At 37.6% G+C, this 24,923-nt stretch overlaps 1 protein-coding gene across 3 annotated transcripts in view; it reads left to right on the top strand.

Moving 5' to 3' along the window:
* The window catches only part of prdm6 (PR domain containing 6), a 121,102-nt gene that overhangs the window by 41,554 nt on the left and 54,625 nt on the right, over nucleotides 1–24,923 (top strand). For all 3 annotated transcript variants that reach the window (XM_039759008.1, XM_039759009.1, XM_039759010.1), the window contains exon 4: nucleotides 11,708–11,835. In XM_039759008.1, the coding sequence (XP_039614942.1) occupies nucleotides 11,708–11,835 (128 nt within the window). The remainder of the gene's footprint in view (nucleotides 1–11,707; nucleotides 11,836–24,923) is intronic.

Here is a 24,923-nt window from a genome sequence, read left to right on the forward strand (position 1 = left end):
TGAGACGTCCTTCTTCTTTATGCTACCTTCCCAGCACACCACCACGTAGAAGAGGGCACTCGCCACAACCGTCTCATAGAACATCTGCAGCATCTTTAAGCAAGCACCTCAAAATAATGACCAAAACTCCAGCCCTAGGAAGCACTTATGTACTAGCAGGAAATACAACATGCATGTCTAACTTATTGCGTATGAACATTCCAGGACCCACTCATCTCCTCAAAGTTGTGATAGATAGATAGATAGATAGATAGATAGATAGATAGATAGATAGATAGATAGATAGATAGATAGATAGATAGATAGATAGATAGATAGATAGATAGATAGATAGAAAATGAGAGGTACTATATGAGATAGATAGATAGATAGATTATACTTTAGGGCATACGATTGAAGTATCTGCACTAAACAAAGATTGATTTATAATAAAACATAACTCAGAACCAGACACTCACTTAACTCTTGTAATAGCTCCACTCTTACTGTAATAAGTGTGTGATAATGCATGGAGGTATATTTGGTCACTAAGAAATCTTGAATGATCTGAAAAGGACAACTGCAATTATTAAAAATATGAAGCACTACTAAAAATTTTTGTAGTAAAGGAATCTATTTTTTCCATGTTTATCTTAAGAATCTATGATCATCATACATATCTAGCATAGATAAAGGACTTCATATTATGCCGTGCATCCATTCAGTTTCACTGACATACCTCTGTTAACCTTGATGGTCCTGCTACATTATGCCCCCCCTCTGCTCTACCCTTAACAGCTTTCTTCTCACTGATAACAATATTTTAGCATTTCCCCTTTACTCATAGTTATAGTTTTTATGACCTCTGGTTTGGAAATTTTCTCTGGCTTTTTGACTCCCCAATCTACTATCAGGTAGCTACATCTTATTTTGTTTTGCCTGATCCTGCTACTTTTATTTAGCCCTGCTGTGTAGTGCCTACAATGATGGCTAAGGCTTATCACATTATCTTGCTGGTGCTCATTTGTCTACCAGTCTCGGCCAGTTTAGACAATGTGTTTTGTTTGTCCTCGGCATGTTTGTCACTGATTGCATCCACATTTAGCCAAATGGTGAGGAGTAATTATTAGTAAAAGGTGCAGACATCTTCAATATGGTCTGATTCACAAGTGACAATGAAGCAGGTAGGTTATTGGTGCAGAATTGTATATTTTAAATATACTACTAAATTTTGTAATGAAAAGGAGCTATCTCTGTCATCTCCATCATTCTTCAGCTTTAGTAAAGACAAAAAAGAAGAAGAAAATAAGATTAAAATCATGTTTAGGTCTGCTTGCAGGTACCTTTTTTGAGACAAAAATATTTAAAGATAATAGATCAAAAGCTAGCTGTAAATATTCTGATGATAATAAAGTAACAAAATCACCTTGTTTTATTGTAGTCAGTCCTGCATTATCCAAAAAGTAAATATTTTAAGTTATATATCTTAAATTAAAACCAACTACATTTCTTAATTTCTTAAATTGATACACAATGCTTCAGAGAAAAATTACATCTAAATCAGTTGTATACATTTTTCTTTTGAATGGACCTTAGATAAAGCTAGTTTTTAAGCCCCTTCAATATACGACTACGCCAATAAACTGTAAAATGTCAGCAATGGCAAATTTTCCACCTGGGCTGAGAAACATTTCTTTACAATACAGTAAGTTCCAATTTTTTTCTCCTCAGAAGGGCATACACCATGAAGTACAACATCAAAGAGGGTGGTTCCCTCCAGTCAACCATAATCTGGCTCCACGGCAGAGTAAAACGAATGAACTGTCAAGAGTTTTCTCTTTTTTTCCAGTGGACACATTTTTCTTTCCAACTGAAAAGTAAAAGGTTCACTGGCTTGTTCTGATCACAGACCAAGTACTGATAATGAAAAGCTGATTCTCTTGCATCTCCCTCAGATCAGCTGGCGTGACATGTCAAAAGAAGATCACAGATTGATTGATGATCCACTTTCTTCTGATGGCCCCTGCCACCCTGAAAGATAAGTGAGATATTGACGGAGAGCAGATGCCTCCACCCACAAGGGACCTGTGCACATGTTGCTGCTACTAACATCTTATCTTCCCAATATAACAGAGATTCTATCTTTCCAGGAATTTGTTAGATAACTGTATAATCAATTTTGTTAATTGGTAGTATATTGGAAATTATTGTTGGTTAGAACAAATTTGTGTTCTGATATTCTGTTTTATGTAAATGGGTGTTCATTATATTTCCTATGTGATTATGCATGATATGTATGTACATGTTAGTGTATGTAATGTGTGTGTATAAAATATGTAAAGAATAATTACCTTGAGCTCTACAGTAGGAAATTGTTAGCACTGTACTCACAGTTTGAATCCTACACCAGTCTATATGAAGTTTGCGCATTCTCTTCATGTCTGTATTGACTTTTCAGCTGGGTGAAGTGGTTTTTATTCAAATCCCAAAAACATATTTTAGCTTAGGATAACAGTGTATGTGATGTGTTTCAATCAGGTTTTAAAAAACTTCATAGTACTGAATCGGCTTTGCTGAAGGTGACAAATGATATTCTATTAGCTTTGGACTCAGGCTCTTCTGCAATCTTAGTCTTACTGGATCTCAGTTCGGCATTTGACACAGTGAACCATGGGGTTCTGTTAAAACGGGTTAAGGATGAAGTCGGCATTCAAGGCTGTGCACTGAAATGGTTCGAGTCCTACCTCAAAGGTATGTTAACACAGATGGGAATTTCTCTCAGGCGGCATGGTGGTGCAGTGGTAGCACTGCTGCCTCGCAGTTAGGAGACCCAGGTTCACTTCCCAGGTCCTCCCTGCGTGGAGTTTGCATGGTGTTTGCGTGTCCAAAGACATGCAGGTTAGGTGGATTGGTGATTCTAAATTGGCCCTGTGTGTGTCCTGTGGTGGATTGGTTCCTGCCCTGGGATTGGCTCCAGCAGACCCCTGTGTTCGGATTCAGCAGGTTGGAAAATGGATGGATGGATTAATTTCTCTCAGCCAGTTCCTCTCACACAAGGCGTCCCACAAGGTTTTATACGCTTCTACTTTCCCTTTATCTGATCCCCTTGAAGGCCATTTTTTACAAACATGATGTCGCGTATCATTGTTATGCTGATTATACGCAGCTGTACCACAAAGTTAGTTCTGACATCAATTCATCTGTAAAAAAGCCATTTAAATGCTTTGGGGACATTAAATATTGGATGGCACAAAATTTCTTACAATTAAACAAAAATAAATTAGAGGTCATTATTTTTGGTCCTACCACATCTGCGTTTGAAAGCAGCACTCAGTTAGGCTCCTTGGCAGCAGTGATTCATAGTGATGTCAGGAACCTAGGTATCATCTTTGAATCGTCACTAAGCTTTGAAAAACAAATCTCCACAGTAGTAAAGTCCAGCTTTTACCAACTGAGGAAAATTTCTAAACTAAAACTCTTTCTATCACAGAAGGACTTGGAAATGGTCATTCATGCCTTTATTATATCTTGCCTAGATTATTGTAATTCCTTACATGTGGGTCTGCCAAAATCTGCTCTGTTGTGCCTTCAGCTGGTTCAAAATGCTGCAGCTAGATTCTTAATTGGGATCACATCTCTCCCATTTCAGCCTCTCTCCACTGGCAACCGGTGAGGTGTCATTTTGATTTTAACCTTGCATTTTAGCCTTGCATGGTCTCACTCCAAAATACATCTGTGACCTCCTTCACCCCTATGTGCCACCAAGAGCACTGAGGTCATCTGGACGACTACTCTTTTTTGTGCCAAGATCTCAGCTGAAGTCAAAGGTAGACTGAACGTTCTCAGTTGTTGCTTCTAGGCTTTGGAATGACTTGCCTTTTCACATGAAATCTTCATCCTCTATCGAGGTTTTTAAAAGTCGGCTTAAGACTTACTTGATTTCTTCTGCTTTTCACTGTGTATAATGGGATTGTGGTGAATGTTATAATTGGTTATCTTATTGATCTGCTTCTGTATGATTGTTTGCATTGTGTTTACTCTAATGCTTCTTTGTACAGCACTTTGGCGCAACCTCTGTTGTTTTAAATGTGCTTTTATAAATAAAAATCTAAATCTAATCTTAGCTTAGTTTGTGACTCTAAATTGGCCTTATTTGGGTCTGTGCATGACTGGACCCTGGGATGGACAGGTGCCCCATTCAGAGCTGGTTCCTGCCTTGTGCCCAGTTTTGCAAGAGTAGGCTCAAGTCCCTTGTGAAGCTAAATTACATTAAAAATGGTTTAAGAATGTTGTGCTATAACTAAAAAGTTAACATACCTAAGAAAATACTCTCAAAGCTGTACTGAGTAGTTGGTAATTATTCCAAAAAGGGAAAAGGTGCAAGTGCTGTGAGGTGGAAATGCCTCTTGCTGTATTTCTCGATGAACAATGACTACTTGACCCTGAAAGGTGAAAATACATGCAGTGATAAGTAAAGTTTAACATTATTGACTATTTACTGCATACTGACTTAGGCTGGCATCTTTGGGTGTCATCAGATCAATACTTAAATGTCAATGGAGACCCACTGATGTACAATATGTACATCTCATGGCTGCTGTCAATGTCTAAGGAAAGGTTTTACATTATTCTGTCAAGGTCTATCTCATCTTGTCACCAGCAAGTATTCCCTGCAGCTCAATTGGATAAGTTACTGTTTACTGACTTGGAGGCCCTGAGTTCATGCCCGGGCTCTCTGTGTGAGGATATGAATTAGAGAATGGTAGAGCCCCAAGTCGTTTCTCATTGGTGACATTTGAAAGTGTGTTGGCGCAAGTGAGAAAGAGACCAAATGCGACTGTTTTATATGATGCCCTTGCAGCTGTGGTAGATGTCAGATGTCTCACTTGGGTAGAAGCAGTTTTCCTTTAGTATAACTAGAGATGTGCTGTGTACTGACTTCTAGGTGCTAGGTTTGTGGCCAGTCTGTCCTTACCGCTAACATAATGCCATGTGCTGTACTTTTTATTATCACTCACCTGCTAAAATTTACAGTGGGACAGACCTGTGCAGTCAGTTTAAATGATGACTTATCATTTGTGCAAAAGTACACACTGCAGGACAGGCTGGCTAGCAGTGACTTGTGGATATTTAATATTAATATTGCTTTGCATTTACTGCAGTGTACTGCAGGACTTCATATAAAGTAATCGGTTCTCCATATATCAGGTGAATCTGCCATCATACTGAAATCTTGAATACATTAGTGTAAAACTATAAAAACGTATTGAGCACCACCGAGACATGAATGTAACCAGTGTATTATGACTGGAGTCATCTTTTTCCTGTATGTGCTGAGGTAGGACAGGTTAGGTGGGAATTAAATACTTCAGGGTAATAATTTTGTGGTTTGTAAAGGTAATATGGCTAGCAGTGAGCAATATGTCTTTATGCATAAGGTGTACATTTTGCACAAGCGGTGACTACATTTATTCTACTGGTTTACTAAACAAATCAAGAGCAGAATATAGAACTTTCTTGACTGTTCTTGATTTTCCAGCAGGATTTTCCACACTTTTTTTTTTTGTGTTCAATTTTCTTATTAACAACATACACGCTTTAATTCTGATTTGCAGTTACTTTTACATTTACGAAAAGTTGATTATACCTGTATAACTTAGCCCAGCCACACATGTACTGTGTGTACAGCTCTCTGTTCATCTATAAGCAAAAAAAGGATGGCATAATCATTACAGATGCTGTCACACAGCTCAAAAAATCTGGGTTCAAAGCCCCGGCCATTCATTGCATTTCGTGTTTTCATTCTGTGGGGTTTCATTCCAAATTCAATTGGTGCATACCCATTGGATTCATTGGCGTCTGTAAGTTGGCCAAATGTGGGTGAGTTAGTGAGTGTGCCCTGCGATCAACTAATGCCATACGCAGGATTTGTTCTTCCTTTGCATTCAATGCTGTCAGATAGGCTTTGGTGCCTTGTGACCATGAAACTCGATCAAGTGACGTGCGTAAACATGGATATGTGTGAAAAATTATAGATTATTTGGAATTTAGAATGTTTTAGCAGAAAATAATTATGTCCATAAATGTACATATGGATTTTGTTTGCATTTCCTGAAAAATGAAATCATATTTTGCTTCTGTCCCAAAAGTTGCTTTGCAAGAATGCAAACATATCTGATTAAGATCTTACAGAGCATTATCAATTAATAACAATACCAATAGCTGACATGTATAGAGAATATTGCAGATTACAAAATAATTACACTCAAGTTGAACAAATATTTAGTCAATAACATGGGAAACTGTAAGATCAGCTAGAAGCTTGGAAAGGGCAAGTCTTGCTGACAGTTAATTTAAATTCTGTACTTCAGGACAACCCACCCTGCTTGATGAATGGAATGAATGTTAATTTAATTGTGTTACTTGGGCTTCAAATCAGTTTTGTCTGATGAGGCAATGATTGGCTATGAGACAAGACAAAATAAATTAGACATTTAGGTTAAAAATGTTTTCTAACCATCTCAGTAAATATTTTGATATTTGTTTAAGTTGTAAAGAAATTGCACTTTTTGGGTTGAGGTGCCATTGAATGAATCTGTGATACTCGTAATAAATATGAGCTTGGGGAGAATAATAATTACTGTATAGGAGATGTAAAGAATTCTCACTCAGATACATTAGAGTGTGTAACAATGATAAATACAGACACTGGGAATGAAATTCTGTATTTGTTTTAACATCCTTTTACATCCTTTTTCTGTTTATTTTTTGTATCGATTTTTTTTAGTTGAATGTGTGAGAAAACCTCTGAAGGTACAATTTTTAGAATTTTCAATAGATGTAAGAGACATACAGTAAGGAACTGTCTGTTATCCATCTATGATTAGTGAAAGGAGCACACTGTTGTGCACACACTAAGATTTCTAGGGCTGCTCCACAAAAGTATCAAGCCAACTATACTAAACGGCTGCTCAGTAGATTGTCAAATTTTTATAAATTGTCTACCGTGATGCTGACATCACTTTGGTAACAGTACAGATATAAAGTACATAACTTTCTTATGAGCTGATAACACAAAAAAAGAACTTGCCAAAACCCACAGTCTATGTTTATGCCATGCGGCTAGATAGTCTGGATGCTAACGAATTTATCTCGATATTATTACAGTATCAATGTTCAATAGAGGATGTAAGAGAGGGCCTTCGTCTTTGTCGGATTGTCTCGTAAACTGATAAGTTAACCAACGCACATATCTTTGAACAGCATCTTAAAAGAACACATTATGTCACACACAGAGAGCATTTCCAAGTGATAGTTGTCTCATATGATAGATTATACTAACCACACCCTCATAACTACAAAATCAGAGACTAATCCAAATTCTTTTCTGGGTCTATGACCAAGGAGGGGCACTCGGGAGACTAGGTAATGAACTCAAGTCACTGCCAATTCCATTATGAAACAAACGTTTATTTTCACAAGTTAGAAATATCAAAAATTTTAAAGTTCTTTCTCAAACTTGGTTCACGTCTGCCTTTCTCTCACAGAAATGTTTAGTTTACCAGTACAGTCTATGGTGTGCTCAGCCCATAGAGTTACTTTGGTTTTTAGACTACAATGAAGGAAAGTGGTCCGGCTGAATCAAAAATGACTCCGGTTGCAGTTCAGACTGCAAACTGACTCCCGGACTTCCAGTCATCCCTTTTGAATAGGGTTGCCAGATTAGAAAATCAGAAATACGGGACACTATTAAATTCTCTCTCTATATTACTATATATATAAAGTTATATATGCTTCCTACACACCCAGACCAATATATTATATAAAAGTAGAGACACAAGTTAAAAACATAAAGTAAGGATTTTAATGGGTTATGAGGAAAACAAAAGTAAAATCATTTGAAAATTATTTACTGAAAGTGCAATTATATACACCACAGTTTGCTTCAAAACAGCTTCTGCCTTGTTCGATTAAATCACGAAATTAACACTTACTTTTTGGCATCTTGGGATGGACGAATGGATTAGTTTTTAAGTTAGAAAAAAAGTGGGCCGTGACAAGTAGTAACAACACACTCTGTTGACACTGTATGTTGCAATGCTAATACAGAACTGCACAGCAGCAAAATGGTAACAGTGTCGCTATCCTCAGCCAACCATATCAACTGAACAAGTTGCAAACAGGCAGTAAACACTAGTTTCCTTGTTACATTTGGGTTATTTTCATCAATAGAATCTGAGAAAAGAAAGTATAATTACTTATAAAGTTACAACTAAGTACTGTAAGAAGGTAGTAAAAATATATTTTTATTACGAAATTTGAAAATGAACTAAATACAGGACTCTTTGGGTGTCCATGAAAGGTCAGTATGGGACAGCTGACAAAATGATCAAATATGGGACATGTCCCATATATAAGGGATGTCTGGCAACCCTACTTTTAAGGCCACCTTATATGTCTGGATGTGACTGGGCTGTTTAGTGGCCGAAATGACCTTACTGGGAATTCCTCATGACCTCTGGGTCATGTCTTTCTTATCCTGATTTCTGGTCCTCACCTGGGAAAAAAGCAGAATGTGTTCTGAGTCATCAAGAGTTCCTTGTCCCTCTCCCTAAGCCTTTCCTGTGCCATCTGCCCTTACGTATGTCATAATGAAGAGGAGTGAACCATGATAGGTGTCAAGCATTAAATGGCATGACTTTTAGTCAACTACTGTCTGATTTAGGAAGAATGGAATATAAGGCAAATTTACTGAAAATCTCACATATTTCAATAAGCCAAGCCAAGCACCACTGCAGATTCATTACAGGCAGACAGAGAAAGAAAAAAAGAGTGTGCAGCAAGGTGCAAAAAGCTGACACAGATGGAAGTTAATGGTCTTTGCAAAAAGAGAAGAGAGTGTCAAACCTAGCATCCAGGTAAACGAGAAAAGAGGAAGGAATTGGCATAGACACGTCATTTTTAAGGTTATGCAGTCATTGTCTTCAGTTTGACAAGCAATTTGGAATCCTTTAAATTTGTTTAAAGGCTATACAGCAAGTGAAAGAAAAATGAAGGAAACCCCATGAACATTTCAAAATAAGAACCTGAAGTGAATTTGTATTGATTATAGAACAGATATTGAATCATACCTGGACTGCACTTCTGAAGCAGAAATAGTCCCAAAAGAAACGCTACTTAACTGTAACGATTCAATAGTTAGAAGTAAGTAAAAATCTAAATATCACCCTATTATCCCTAATTGCCAATGTCACCTCCAAAGCTTAGGTCATATACAGCATAAACTATCACCACGGTATCCATTTGCATAATTTCTTTTAATCAGTTTGTTTTCCTGAATTGCCTCTCATTCTTCCATTTAGTTTTTCAAACCTGCTTATTCTACCATTGTATGAGGACGATACTTTACGGTTAATCTGCATACTTTAATATTTAAGAATTTCACACAGCATATTGAAAAATGATAAACTAGATAAAAATATATTGGGCAGTCTGTCTTTGTGTGTAGATTATGTTTCAGGGAACCAAATTTGAGTATTCTAATAATTGATTTTAATATTATTAAATAACTAGCTGTCTAAGTTCGTACTGTAAAAAGCAGTCCTAGAAACTACTGGAATCGTCAGAAAAAAAATTGAAATATAGAGATGTCAGGTAATTTAAAGGAACTACTCTGGGCATCTCTCTCCTATGAGGTTTCGTTTTGCCGACATGCTTGCCTCACTTGTTTATTAGCGACTGGAGGAAAAGTAAAAGGGATAAAGTTTTTGCCGATGTGCTTGCCTTGCTTCTGTATTAGCTGCTAAGCGAGTGACTCTTTCTTCAGAGGTCTTACTTTGGCAACGTGCTGGCCCCGCTTGTGTATCCTCAGAGGTGGAGCCCTCATCCCGATTCCACCTCTCACTTCCAGGCCAGACAGACAAACACACACACTTCCACTCATAGACGTTTATATATAAGATATGATATAATAACAGTATAGTATAGATTTTTGGTTGCAACATTTTCGAATGATTTTGTTAATTATAAAAGGACATATTCTGGAGAAGTAAAGCTAGGTGAGTGGAGACAAAACACTTTTTCCTGACTTTTTTCATAGAGAATATATGGAGTTTTGTGTAATCCGTGCGCTTATTTTGTATGCATATCAGCAGGCTCCTGTTTATATTATGCTGTAGAAGGGATTTTGTATTTTTATAATGGAATTGTGTTCTATAATTTTTAGCAATAAGGCATGGGTTCTGGGGACACAATATTCAGAGATGATGTTGTTTTAAGGCATTTGGTAGAATGAAACTGTCTGTGGCAGCCTTATCCATAACTCTGCTACAACAAACATGCAATCCCTGGAGCTTATTCCACATTCCAAAATCTGTGTTTTTAGGAATGTGTAAACGTTAAAATATTTATATGCAATACTTTGTGGATATTGAAAAGTGTTATAAAATTTAATTCCACAAATTAAAAATCAAACAGAAGGTGAGCTGTTTAACCTTTCATAGTGCATCAAGTATCTTTCATTTTTTTTTTTTTTTTTAGCAAGGAATTCAATTTGGGCAGCAATGTGGCACCTCACTGTGCTTGAACATCTAGGCAGTGAGCTTTCTCTGGTGATGTCTGCACATTGTCTATGTGCTTGCAGTCCAAAATGTATGTTTGACTAATTGGCTACTTAGAAAAAACTTGCTGTTACTGAGTTTCTGCTCTGGTGGCGGAGATAATGATGATTGTAATAACTGCTACACTTTATTTTCAAAGTTACTTTTCTAACCTCAGAGTTTTTAATAGGAGCAGAAGAACCAAAAAAGGAGTTGAATAACTCTGAATAGAATCAATGGTATGGGTTTAGTTCCTGCCAAGCACCTGTTGCATAGGCTATGGGTTCCCAGTGGCCCTGTACTGAGTAAAGCAAGTTGAAAACATGAGAGAAGACTACTATAGATATTGTGCTCTTTAAATATAAATATTTAGTTTATGATAATTTTAAACATATTAAATCGATAGTCTGATCTAGAGAATGATTATTTCTTTTTAATTTGGATGGAGATATTAAAAATGAATAAACAAATACCATAGCTGAATGAATACATAAAGAATGAATGAATTAATCTGTTGGCCCTTTGTTTCTAAGGTACCTTTTGGTGAGAACACTTAAGAGTGAAACACATGATGTGTTTAAATAGTACAGTTCACTACATGCCGACTTGAACGTCACGGTATTTCCATGCTGGATTTGTTTCTTTTGTATGAAGTAAAAAGTTTCCAGGAGGTCATGTGGTCTGGAAATAGTGATGCCTGATCTCAGTATAAAGTGTAATTTGAAGTGTTGTACTTGGGGTTCTACAACCAAGGGTTTAAGGTCTTGTAGAAAGGTAATTGTGAGTCTAACCTAAAATAATATATAGAAAATAAAGTGGCAAATAAGCATAAACATCATAATTAATTAAGTTAATGTGGAAAACCAAGAGGAAAGTGAAAAAGAGAGTTCTGGCATATCAACACTCTACCCTTTATGGGAGTTTTTGGCTGTAGTTAAAATAAAATACTTCAGAATTTAAATTTCTAGTTCAGTTTTATTCGAAAACATCCTGCTGTTTTTTGTTCTTTTCTCAACGGTACAATGAACCGACTGACAAGTTAACATTTTGTTGACATAGTAGCTGAATGTTGGAGGATTTCCACATGGTGGAAAAGATTACTAATACTTTTGTCTTCAACTTCTTTTCAGATTTATGACCAGGAAGGGACATTACAGCACTTTATAGATGGAAGTGAACCCAGCAAGTCAAGTTGGATGAGATATATTCGTTGTGCTCGACATTGTGGGGAACAAAATATGATGGTGGTTCAATACAGGTAAGACATTTATTTTTGTGATATTGCTACAATGAAATTAACTTTAAAACTGAAATAAAATGATTTCCTCTTTATCCTAGAGCATTAGATAAAATCCATAATCGTGAATGTAATCTTTAAAAGGTCTTCCAAAATGTCTAATGAGTGTTTTGACCCCAAAATGTAGAATTTGGTCCAAAATAATCCTACAAAGTTGGCATTTTATGGACTGTAGCTTTTAGAAGAGAAATAAAAGGGAATTCCCTCATTGTATATTTTATCTGCTTTGTCAACTACTTATTTTATAGTAGTTATATTAGTGTCATTTCATTGACACTAATCTTTTAGTACTGACAGCCTGCATGTAAAAGCTGAGTAAGAGGAGTTTAAGAGTATTTTTTGAGAGTATGACTGGAAAATAATAAACAGTGTAGAGGTTTAAGTGTGCCTGGTTGGTCATAACTTGAAATTCAGATTTTTTAATGTCAGGTATGCTTATAGATAGATAGATAGATAGATAGATAGATAGATAGATAGATAGATAGATAGATAGATAGATAGATAGATAGATAGATAGATAGATAGATAGTACTTCATTTGTGCCTAAGGGGAAATTAAAACTAAAGAAGTTCAAGAAGAATATAAATGTTATAACAAACCACAAGTCCCAAAGACACAATGGACTGCCCTAAGCCCTATTAAGGTGTGGCAGCCCACAATTCCTTGCATTTTTTTTCGATTGTGCTTGGGAGTTGTGAGCTCTTGGATTTGTGATTATTTCTTGTGTTTTGTGAAGTTCTGGATTTTTTAAGCTCTTTGATATTCTTTGAAGTTAAGATTAGGACTTTATTTGATTTTGGCTTTGTCTTTTTTAAAGACTCCTCAAATGTTATTATGATCTTCAGTGCCTATAATAATAAATCTTTTATTTATAAACTTTGCACTGTGGGGTACTAGCAGGGTTTTTCACAGGATTTCCGCCACCAGTGGGCATTTTTAGAATATTTTGGGACTTTTGTACTTTGGGACTCTCAAATATCGTAACAGAAACATGCTGATTGAAGCTTGTTCTAGGGTCAGAATGATTCATCGTTAGAATGTTGGTAGCAGAGTGAATCATTTCTATTGCTGAGCTAATAAACATTAAAAACTTCCAAGCTAGTCAGAGCTCAATTTTTTTGCCTATGTATTGTTATTTATTTTTTTGACTGATCAGTTTAAATATTTGCTTTATAAACTGTAGGCTGATCCTATATACTGGTAATTTCCATGTAAAGAATAAATATGATTGATTATTCCGTGTAAGGACAACATGATGGTAAAGTAGATATGCTACTGCCTCAGCCTATTCATTGGGCAGCATCTGTGTTGAGTTTGCATGGTCTTCCCTAATCAGAGTGAAGTTTTCTCCCAACTTACATTTGCATGTTAGGTTAGTGGACAGTTCTAAGTTGAATAAGTTTAAAGTTTGTGGATGTGTACATTTAAGGCGCTCCATGGGGCTGGTTGAGGCCTTCTTCCCCTAACCCAAAAACCAAGATTAACCTGGTTTGGAAAATAAATGGATGTATGCTTAATACATCGATTGCTTTCAGTGTAAAAGAAGAATTGCTTATTTTTATAGGGACTGCTGGTATGACATGCGATACCTTCTCTTGTTTTTTTTTCAGCTTAAAAAGTAATTGGTAATGCATCCCTGAAACTTGAATACTGTAAACGTATGTCCACACATAAATGGAACACACTCTCACTATTCACTTTCACTCTCAGGGTGAAATGCACTGCAGCACTACTGCTATTGGGAGCGGAAGCAGCAGGTTATTGGTCATCTGTGAATGTCCATAGTGGCATTTGGAGTCTGCCGTGGAGTGGATATAATATCAAAAATGGTGGAAGTATTTTCAGACTCTTAGTTTTCAACTGAAATTGTGATCATTGGCCTAAAATTTAAAACTGCCAGGTAATTTGAATAAGTAGAACACTAATTTTACTGAAGTTTTTAAGGGAGAGTAGAATTTAAAATCAACTTATCATGATATGGATGCACAGTTCCCTTACCTGTGTCTTAAAATTAAGATATAAATGGCATTATGTAAGTATGGCTCTGAAACACCATATTATCATGGAAATAGTAACAAAATGCACTATTTTAAGGATTTCATAAGGCACAGTAATACATTGTTTTAAAGTGTTCCTGGGATATCTTGACAACCTAGTGCATTTTGAAAAAAGTCATTAATTAATACACCTTTTTTAAGGGTAGCAGAAGGTTGTAGTAAATAACCATCACAATGTTGCAGTTGTCTATTATGATGAACTATTTCAAAATTGATTTCTAAATTTGGTCCTAGGAAACCAACTGATGAATACCAGTTTTAGTTTTAATCATTTTAAGTATATATATATATATATATATATATATATATATATATATATATATATATATATATATATATATATATATATATATACTCTCTATATAAAATCCTAAGCCTAAAAGTGCAACGATTTTATGTGACGTTTTTTGTCACGCTTTAAATCGGGCTTATTTTAAAACCTTCATATATATGTTTGGTAACATTCTTTTCAGAATTTATCGAACTTTAATGTGATGATGTTAGATTTTCAGATTCTTATTCTGTTTTTAAATTATAAACTAAAAAAAAAGAACTCACATCCCACGAGATGAGACTGTGTGCCAAGAGATTTAACCATGCGCGGGGCCAGAAATAAAAGACAAAGAGTAGGACAGCTGCTGTAAAGGGTTGTAAATGTTTGAAGCGCTGTCGATGCAGATCACAGCAGCAGCTCGAGCAAAGAGGAGGTAAAAAAAAACTGCATTTGTTTCCCATTGTATCACCTTGGGGTGTGTTCAGCCCCCTCTTCACAACATGAGCAGCAGAGACGCAAAGTGGCTGGCGCGTCGTGCAGGCCGGGGAGGTTAGTGGCCGAAAGAAAGCATGGGGCGAACCCCCTAGTGTACAGTATATATATATATTAGATATTTTTTTTTGTGTCCCTGCTTATTTTTTTAACATTAGGTTTTATATTTATTTTTCAGGTATTTCTAGCAATAGCATCAATCATTTTCATTTCATTATTCCAGCAAAACATATTTCTAATTGTTGTATAGTGCACTGGGCCTCTAACTAAAAGAACACTTAAAATAAGGATAAGGTAAAACATATTGCAATAATCAGTGCAAAAAATGTAAATATTATTGTAGGTTTTTTTTTTCACACTGATGAGAATCAATCAAATTTAATTGAAAAATAAACTTTTTTGCTGGTAATATTATATGCAAATTATACACATTCAAATGAAGACAAAATCCTTTGCTACACAGATGCTAACAACAAATGTCAGTCGCTCTGTGACTTCAGGAAGGGCAACACCCTCAGCATCCACCTTCATGCTTTGTCACTTTTTTGTTTTCAAGTAACATTGGAAAATGACATTGTTTTTTGATTGTATAGAGTACTTTTCTGAAAAGATTTCTGTTTTAGTTTTTCATTTAATTATAGCAGCCTGTGACATGTACAGAAAATGTCTGTAAAGAAAGCATTTGAGCTACGGTTTAAAGTACAGGAGAAAATGGTTCACTGACTTCTGTGAAACAGAATTTAACCACATAGTTCATTAGAGAAAACCATGCAAGTTCAGTTTTTTCATTATGGGGTCAAAAATTTAGATTTGGATGGGATTCCCTCACTCACACTGAGTCTTTCTAGAGATACAAAGCAACGTGACATTAAAGGGATGTAGGAAGAAACTGGATCTACTGCAGAAAATCCACGAGAACCCAGGGAGATGAATAAACGTCAAACAGTCAGTGACCTGGCTGGCAATCAGCCCCTAGTCTTGGAAATTATGAGGTGGAAGCTTAAAACCTCAAATAGAAATGGAAATTTAAGTCTTTAGTTTCTGACCAAATGACAGTTAGAAGACATTACTGACTATGCACTGCATTAATAGATTAAATAATTTGGTAAGACATTTGCTTTAAAAATGAAAAAAAAAAAGTTATTTTTAATCAAATTGGAGTTGTAAAGTAGCTTTTGAGAGTTTGCTGCTATGGTTTTCAGGTGCTGCCCCTGCAAGTGCTGCATATGTTCATTTGTTATGATTTCTTGTCTGTCGCTGTATTATTGTACTTAAGCCTTGTCTGCTGTCTGCAGTGCAGACAATCATTGGCTCTACAAAAATAATGGATTGACAATTTAATTAACACCATTGAATGAAAAATATTTCACATTCTCAAACCAGCTTTTAGAATCATTTGTTCATGTTTGTCTTTAGGATGAAGGAGGAAATTTGAAATACCCCACTGGAAACACATGCAGGCACAGAGTGAGCGTGAAATCTCCGCACAGATGGAAACTGGATGTGATATTTACTTTTCTATAAGGCTGCAGCACTAAACTAAGCATCTTTTGTTAATATGTTATGAAAGGCATTTATTTTTTATGTAAATTCATTTTCATTTATCAGTCACAGTAGTATACATGGTATGGTGTATGGTGAAAGATAAGTCCATTTATGCTTTTTCATTTCTGTAATTTCCAATAGAAGACGGAGGGAGCATGCAAGTTTTATAGTTGAAAGAATGAATAACTTGGGAGTTCATATTTTAAAATATATACTCCTGGAATATTAGCAACAATGCTGCATACATATATTGTAAATGGCATAAGTATGTCAACAGCATTTGCAATAGCTGAGTAATGCAAGCCATGCCTTATTTGAAGAAAAGCAAAATTCCTGCCTATGGTGGTATCCATTTAGGTACGAATTAGCACATACACATTGTTTGCACACTTGTTCTTAAAGAGAATTGAATGTCACAATGTTAGAGCGCTGGCACTAGAAAAGCCAGGTAAAGACCTATTTCTCTCTTGACCATATGTTACTGGTGAAAAGTATTGTGCTATTATGTATTTCTCCTATGATTGACTCCATCATGAGTATCAATCAGGCAGGTTTTAGACAAGGTCGAAGCACCTGTGTTCAAGTAAAAGCTTTGTCTACATACATCAAGAATGGCTGACAGCAACAACTAAAGCAAGGTTGCTGTATTTCTGCACCCGTCAGATGCCTATGATGCATTGTGCCACATAGGATTTCAGCAAAAGCTATTAAAGTACTTGTTTGTTTGTCTGGTTTTGTTGCTTCTATGAAATCAGAGATTTAGAATTCACACGTCACATAATGTGACTCCATGAAAACAAGCAAATGTTCTTCCTCCAGAATCTGTGTTATCCCAATGCTTGTTTAATATATATAGCAATGATCTGCCAATTTGAGATTTATTCATGTAGACGACTTCTGCAGCACTACGTTTATAGAACTGGATAGTCAGCTGACATAAGACATGACACTCTTGATGGATAACTGCCAGTCCTGGTGACTTAAGCCAAAGGTCAACAAAACTGTTTCATCTGCCTTCCAGAAGCATAATTTTAAAGCGTCTTATGAGATTAATATCTTCAGGCAAGCCTGAAACACGATCCGCATCCTGTCTGCCTTGGTGCTACCCTTGACCAAACAGCATCTCTGCAAAATAGCAGCAAAATTAGAAAGCCTTGGGCGCAAATGCCTTAACTCTGTGTATTTTGGCCTTGGCACTCTGCTATTCAGTGACTCCGCTGTTGTCCTGTGTTGAATAGGTCAGCACATACAAAGCTGGTAGACATACACTTAAATACAAGCAGCCCAACTCCCCTTGCTTCCTTTAGTGTATCACATTCCAATTTCCAATCTGTGCAGAAAAACTGCAACATACCATTTGCAAACCAAACTGGAACAACATTCAGAGTTGTACCACCTCCCCAGGGGAACAACTAAGCCCAGGGCCGCTGCACGATCAGAATACCGCTGGAGGAAAGTAGTTCCTTATTGAAATCTTTTGGGGTAACATACCAATACCAATAACAAATGTTCTGTCCTACCAGTGAAACCACAAAAAAAAGTTAGTCTTCAGAGACGTGTCTTCCTTGTATTCCCAGCAGGTGGCTCGCAGGTGGGTACTTGGCGCTAACACGCTCCTTCTCCCTGCTTCTCCGCTCAATGTCTCCCGCTCTTCCCCTTCTTTTCCGGGTTAAATTATCTTCAGCCTAACGGTCCTGTCCGTGATGTGTCTTCCCTTTAAAGGTGTAGTTCCCCATTTTCGGCAAACGCTCAGCAACCCATTTCCTGATGTACACCCTAAGGAGACTCAAACTGACAAAGGGACAATAGTATATGTGACACCTGCTACAGAGTGACCATACTGCAATGATATAATACAACTTCCTTGACATCATCTTATATCACATTGACTACTACAGACAGACATATATTCCCATCATCCTATTTGACCACTGGAGGAAGAACTAGCAATTAGCAACTGTTATCAACCACCATCTAGTGGGTGACCATACAATCCAAGGTCCAGTTTTCAATCTCCTGGGTGTTCGATGGGCACTGTTGAGTCGTTTTTGTTCTGGGCAAGTCCTGTGTAACACAAGCCATTTTTTGCTAGTACCTCAGCACTACTGAAAAATATTAGTGCAAAGAATTTCAGACAGTGAACCACATTGTCATTTCCAGCCCCATAATAAAGCAAACTGGTGGCATGTGAGCTCTGCAAGCTCTCAACAAAGATGTACAAGAGTGGTTGTAAAAACTGTCAACAATTGCACACATAAAGTAAATTAAATAAGCCCTCGGACATCTTGTTCAAAAGAGCAATATAGCCCCATGCTTGAGCTGAGAAGGTTGTTGAATATGAGCCTGAAAATGTTTGACTTCCTGCCAGCCTTCCATGGTTTTAGGATCTGCTTCCAAGCAGCGTCAGACATTTCAACCTCATACTCAGTTATTTGACCACTAGCTTCTGGAAAGAGCATTGCATTGTACTTCCCTCCCTTTTTAAGGGTCTTACTGGGCCCTGTCTTTTTTTCTCCATTCTGTACAGCAACATCTTGTACACTGGGGATAACATCAACTCATCATTAACAAGAATGAAAAAACACCATTTAAATTAGGATAACAAGGTGCAACACTAGCTAGGTGAAATGAGTGACAAATTAGGATGAAATAAGCAATGAAAAGTAAAAATTAATTTATAGGAACTGACAGTATAAAAAGTACAAAATATCATCACTCCAAGTAGCATTTTTGTTGGAAAAGTTAACAGAAAACAGACACAACTCGAGAAGCAACCCTGCCAGAGCATCACTAGCACTCGCACACAAAGGCAAATTTAGTGTCCATCTAGAAACTTACTATACTGTTGTGACCACAAGGGGGTGCCACTGAGCCCCAAACCTCAAGCACAAGTCTACCTTTCATAATTCGGGGTTCAAATAATATATATATATATATATATATTTTATTTTCACCAACACTATTACACATAAATTTCAGCCAAAGTACTCTAAACATGTACATTTCTTCCTCCTTCCAGCTCCAGTTGACCGACTGGAGAAGGCTAGACAGCTTCCTTTTATGCAGGACCTGGGAGTTCTTTCGGTGCCAGAGTACTGAATGGCAGAAGCACTACAGGGTTATGTGGAAACCCTACACTATGAAATGAATAGTCCCTCTCTCTGTAGTACCCTCTAGTGTCACCCAAGGACCCCAGAAGGGCTGTCTTTCCCAAGGATCCCTGTGGGCATCCACACCGGGTCCATGCCAGAGGAGCACCGTCATCCACTGCACTGGGGGAGGAACTGCTCTTAAGATACAACCTACCCCGGTCCCTCCATTAATCGTTCATTCTGACTGGGATAATGATCAAGTCTCATGCCAGCCAGGGTACACCACCTGCTATAACCATCCCAGTCGGGCTTCCAATACTTCCATAATGACATTTACACGGTACATATGTGGAATGTGTAAGGAAACTCAAGTAAGCAATGGAAAGGAGTGAGCATGCAACCCCTACAAATGCAGTGACTTGGGTTTGAGACAGTAGTCAACCACTGTGCCACTTGACACCAATGTACAAAATATCAAACAGGCAGTGAATCGACAAGTAAACGTGCTGTCTCAAAGCATTTCATAAAGCATAAGTCATGCAAAACATCAACAATGCTTTGTACATATATAGGAAACCCAGGCAAAACAATGCAATCATATACCGTATAACAGCAAATCAAATAAAGTGCAAAAGACAAATGTCAGTATGTCTTCTAGATATGAAAAGCATCATTAACACAAATGGTGCAGCTCTCCAAAAAGGAAATTCCAGCACTCCCACCAAATTCTGTGTGCCCATATATAAGCAAACATTAAATGTGGACATTACACTGCCAGAGTCATCAATGCTGTGTGGAGATGTCCTCCTCACTGCGTGTCAGCTGGTTTGAATTCCATATGTTATGATTTGCTATATCTGAATGGAATTTTCTTCAAAGACTTTTATGATTGATTTATCCATCGCTGAATGTTTTGTTTTTATTTTGAGGCTGAAAATAATGTTCATTGGCATGTGCTCGGCCTCGACTGTGTTGGGACGCCATGCAGTTATCTTTATGAGTCATCCAACCACAATACTAAATACATGTCAGCAAGGGAAATATTATCCAAAGTGAAAAGGGGGTAAAAAAGAAACATCCTTTGATGTACTTCAGCACACAGAGATTTGTGCACGTTTTGGAAAAGGCCGCCTGCTTGTAAGAACCAGTGTCCACTTACATTTGTTTCTCCCTTCTTGAAGTCTCCGAGACCACCCATTGCTTGAAAACAAGGGTCCCTCTTTCAGCAGCAAACCCAGTCATTTAGTCTTAGTCCATTTATTTGTGCGCAGGAGTGTTTATGTTAAGCGAAGGCAAACTGAGAGATGAAATGTTACAAGGATGAATTTGAGTGCATGGCCACATTTTCTCAGGTTACGAGACCGGTGTGATTTATAGGCATGGCCTTATTTGGTTTTCAAGCTGCTGGGGGAAGAAAAAAGAACACAACTCAAGCCTTTATCAAATTTTCAGAGAGTGCAGCAGTGTTTTTGTCATTTATTCATTGAAGTTCTATGAGAGAAAAAAAAAACAACAAAAAAATGTTGCTTAGCAAGCAGTGTCTGGGTGCGACGGCATGGAAACACATGGAGAAAAACAAGAAGATAAATGAAATTTTTGCAGCTGCTAGTGGAATAGTAAGATTCTGCAGTTTTGTATTGATCTCCACGATGCCTTCGCCACAGGATACTTTGCAGTGACAAAAAACGGTGACAGCTGCATAGCTCAGAGCCATAAAAAGAAGCTAAAGTGTCTTTCCAAGTCAGCAGTGAAAAACAAGTAACATTTCTCCATTTTTTTGCATTTGCTTCCAAATACAACTTTGGTTTAAGCCCTGATGATTTTTTTGTTTGGACAGGTAGTTTGCAACTCATTAGGTGACTGGCTTTGTAATAAATATGTAGAAAAGGTAATTATGGAACCATGAAGGAAACTTCAGTAAGGAAAGGCATTATAATAAACTGTGGTCTATCCCAGCAAGTATTGGGCACAAACCCCAGAACAGGGCACCTATCCCTTTCAGGGTGAACACACCCCACACAGTCCATTTTTTGATGTGACTTTCTAATCTGCTTAATCCAGACCAGAGTCATGCAGGGGACTGGAGCCTATTCTAGCCAGCACAGAAAACCAGGCAGGAACAAACCCTAGACAGAGCAGCAGTCCGTTGTAGGGCAAACACACATCCACACAATGGGGTTAATTTAGCAATGCCAGTTCATCTATCCTGCATGTCTTTGGTCTGTGGGAAGAAACCGGAGCACTCAGAAGGAACCCATGTGAACACAAGGAGAGCATGTTAACTCCGCAAAGTTAATATAGTCTTAACTGCCTGGTACATAAGTCATCGAATTTTGCATCTCAAAGGTGCCCATTCATGTTGCGTAACTTATTTAAGATGCATAAGAAGGGCAACATAGTATTATAACCATACTTCTGAAAAGTTTTGAGGTGGTGATCTTTTATACAATATCTACTATATAATAAAACTCTAGTGTCAGTGAATGTGTGTGTGTATGTGTGCCTGGTCCTTCAGAGCGATTAGATTGGATAGTTTGGCTTTGGTCTGATTGGTCAGTTTCTCTTTGGTTGTTCAGTCCAACACGATCAAGAGAGGAAGCTGGATGCACAAGAGGTTGGGACACATGGGGATTCCAAGTAACTCAGAGCAACCTACAAAGATGAGAAGTACTCACAAAAATATTTTTATAGCAGAAGATGGGGGTCTGGCTACCATTGGCAGCAGTCGAAAAATGAAAAAGGAGACAAGCAAGGCAGCTTGAAATGACAGAGTTTAAAAAGCAGGCTTTATGGAATTGTGATTGAGAGAGGAAGGGCTGGGCAGGAAAGGTTATAACACACAAGAATACTGAAGACACATAAGGCAAGAGATATCAAATAGCAAATATGTTAAAATTTACTCTATTAACGCTATTAGAGTAACATAGCTAGTATTAAATATATTTAAAATCTGGTATTGAGTTAAATTATCTGCATATTGCTGGACTAGAATGAAACTTTATTGTGGCTATAGAATCATCTTTGTTCGGGGATTAGATATTGGCCATACTTAATTCATTTGTTTAGGTACAATAAACTATCAGTTCTATGCCCCTTTGATATGATATTCAAAACTGTCAGAAGGCATTTTACACAATAATTTGGTACAAGAGACATCCATCTATTATCATGCTTGAATGATGCCATTTTTGGGCCTTAGGGACTTGAAGCATTTGTGAGCAACACCGAATGCAAAATAAGAAGCAGCTTTCTGGAGATTACAGGTCAATGTCACTGACAGTGCCCAATTTAGAGTCACCAATTACGTTAACACCTATATCTTTGAGATGTCGGACGGAGACCGGAGTACCCCAGAGTAAAACTTACACAGACACTGGGAAAAGGTGGAAATTCCATACAGCCAGGAACAAGACTTAGCTTTAAACTGAAATTAATGGAACTGTGAGACAGCTATGCCAGTGTTCATCCATGTCACCCCATGGAAGACCTGGTATTTTATAATACCATACCATACCTTTTCCTAAATCAGCTTAATCCTAAAATGGGTGACGTGGGAAGCAAGGCAAAAACATTCCCTAGACTGGGTATCAGTCCATCACAGGTTATTTTATAATATAACTAGCAGGAGTACCCAGCGTTGCTCGGGAATGTATAACTGGGGAATTTTCCAAATGAAAGAAACAGAATATAGAAATAGAACAAACAGTTTTCTGATTCACATTTTATTGTAAGTTCCTCCACTCTGGATTCTGTCTGCTGTGGCGTTTCATACACCCTTGAAATAGACTTTTTTCTGGTATCTGAAGTGGACCTTCCAATTCTACATCTTTTTTTCGGTGGCATGGGTATATTAGTGAAAAGCACAACAATTATAATGTGTTACATGGTATTATGTACGGAACAAGCACCACAGTGAGATGAATTTACCTTATTTACAATATGTCGGAAAGTGAACAAATAGCACCAGTCAGTCAGAAAGAGCAACACTGAAATCGTACTGTGAGTCGGAAAGCGAGCAAATAGCACCACAAATACGGAAAGCCAGTCATGCGCACTGGATCGTTCATGTTTTACATCCATACGGCAGTTCCCCTTCACCCGATGAAAGCAGTTGGCCTTCTCATACTTGGACACTTCCGTCATCTCTTGACAATTTAAAGAAACATGGGTAAAGAGCGATGCACAGGGACCAAACGTGCCGCTAGATGGCACCGCCATGAAGGTCTGTTGCAATGTGCGGCCATCTTGTCGATAAGTACGGTGACATGTGGCGAATGTTGTGTCAGTGAAAAGGTGCCCTGCTTTTCACCACAAACATTTTCCCAACCAAACATACCCCATGACCTCCTCCTGGTCACAAAGGAGCCCTATCCCCAGTTTGGTGGCTATCAGATGCCCGGTGCAGATTTGTATGGCGGACAAACAAACATACATACACACACATACATACATCGACTCTGCTTTGTATATTAGATTAATAATCTAGGAGTAAACGCAGGAGTAAAATGCATTGAATATCTATCCATCAATTTGTCTGTTTCGATAATAAGAGCCTCTACATTTCTCTGCATGTCTAGTAATGCCTGGGAAAGCTGCACAACCATACCTGCATGCCAAATGGGACCGGTGAAGATTTGTAAGGGTTTTTGTAGTAGTAGACAATCAAGATATACTTGAAAGCATTTAAGTCCAACCAATATACTTTCAGATAGATAGATAGATAGATAGATAGATAGATAGATAGATAGATAGATAGATAGATAGATAGATACTTTATTAATCCCAAGGGGAAATTCACATACTCCAACAGCAGCATACTGATAAAGAACAATAGTAAATTAAAGAATGATAACAATGAAAGTATAACAGACACACAATAATTTTGTATAATATTAACGTTTACCACCACGGGTGGAATTAAAGTGGGGGAGGAATGATCTCCTCAGTCTGTCAGTGGAGCTGGACAGTGACAGCAGTCTGTCGCTAAAGCTGCTCCTCTGTTTGGAGATGATACTGTTTCGTGGATGCAGTGGATTTTCCATTATTGACAGGAGCCTGCTCAGTGCCCGTCGCTCTGCCACGGATGTCAAACTGTCCAGCTCCGTGTCTGCAATAGAGCCTACCTTCCTCACCAGTTTGTCCAGGCGTGAGGCATCCCTCTTCTTTATGCTGCCTCCCCAGCACACCACTGCCTAGAAGAGGGTGCTCGCCACAACTGTCTGATAGAACATCTGCAGCATCTTATGAGCATGGCACATCCCTGGCCAAGGAAGAGTTTAATTATCCTTCCTAGGGTGTGTTCCATGTGAGGAGCAGACTGGATTGTGGAGAAAAATCAACCAATGCCAGGTAGTAGGATTACACATAATGATGGCACTTAATTAAAAACAGTACATTAAAGAAAAGGCAAACATCAGTTTTCAGGACAGCTCCTCTTAAGTTCAGTTCACTTGCTGGTGCCCAGACTACAGTAAAATACAAAAACAATTGTACTGCTGCCGTGTACTGAACTTGTATAAAACTTCCCTTAAACCAGTTCATTGCAGGGAGAACTGCAACATGTTCTGGCAAGAAAGAACCTCGATAGGT

The sequence above is a fragment of the Polypterus senegalus genome, chromosome 7 (assembly GCF_016835505.1).
Source record: "Polypterus senegalus isolate Bchr_013 chromosome 7, ASM1683550v1, whole genome shotgun sequence".
NCBI lineage: Eukaryota > Metazoa > Chordata > Cladistia > Polypteriformes > Polypteridae > Polypterus > Polypterus senegalus.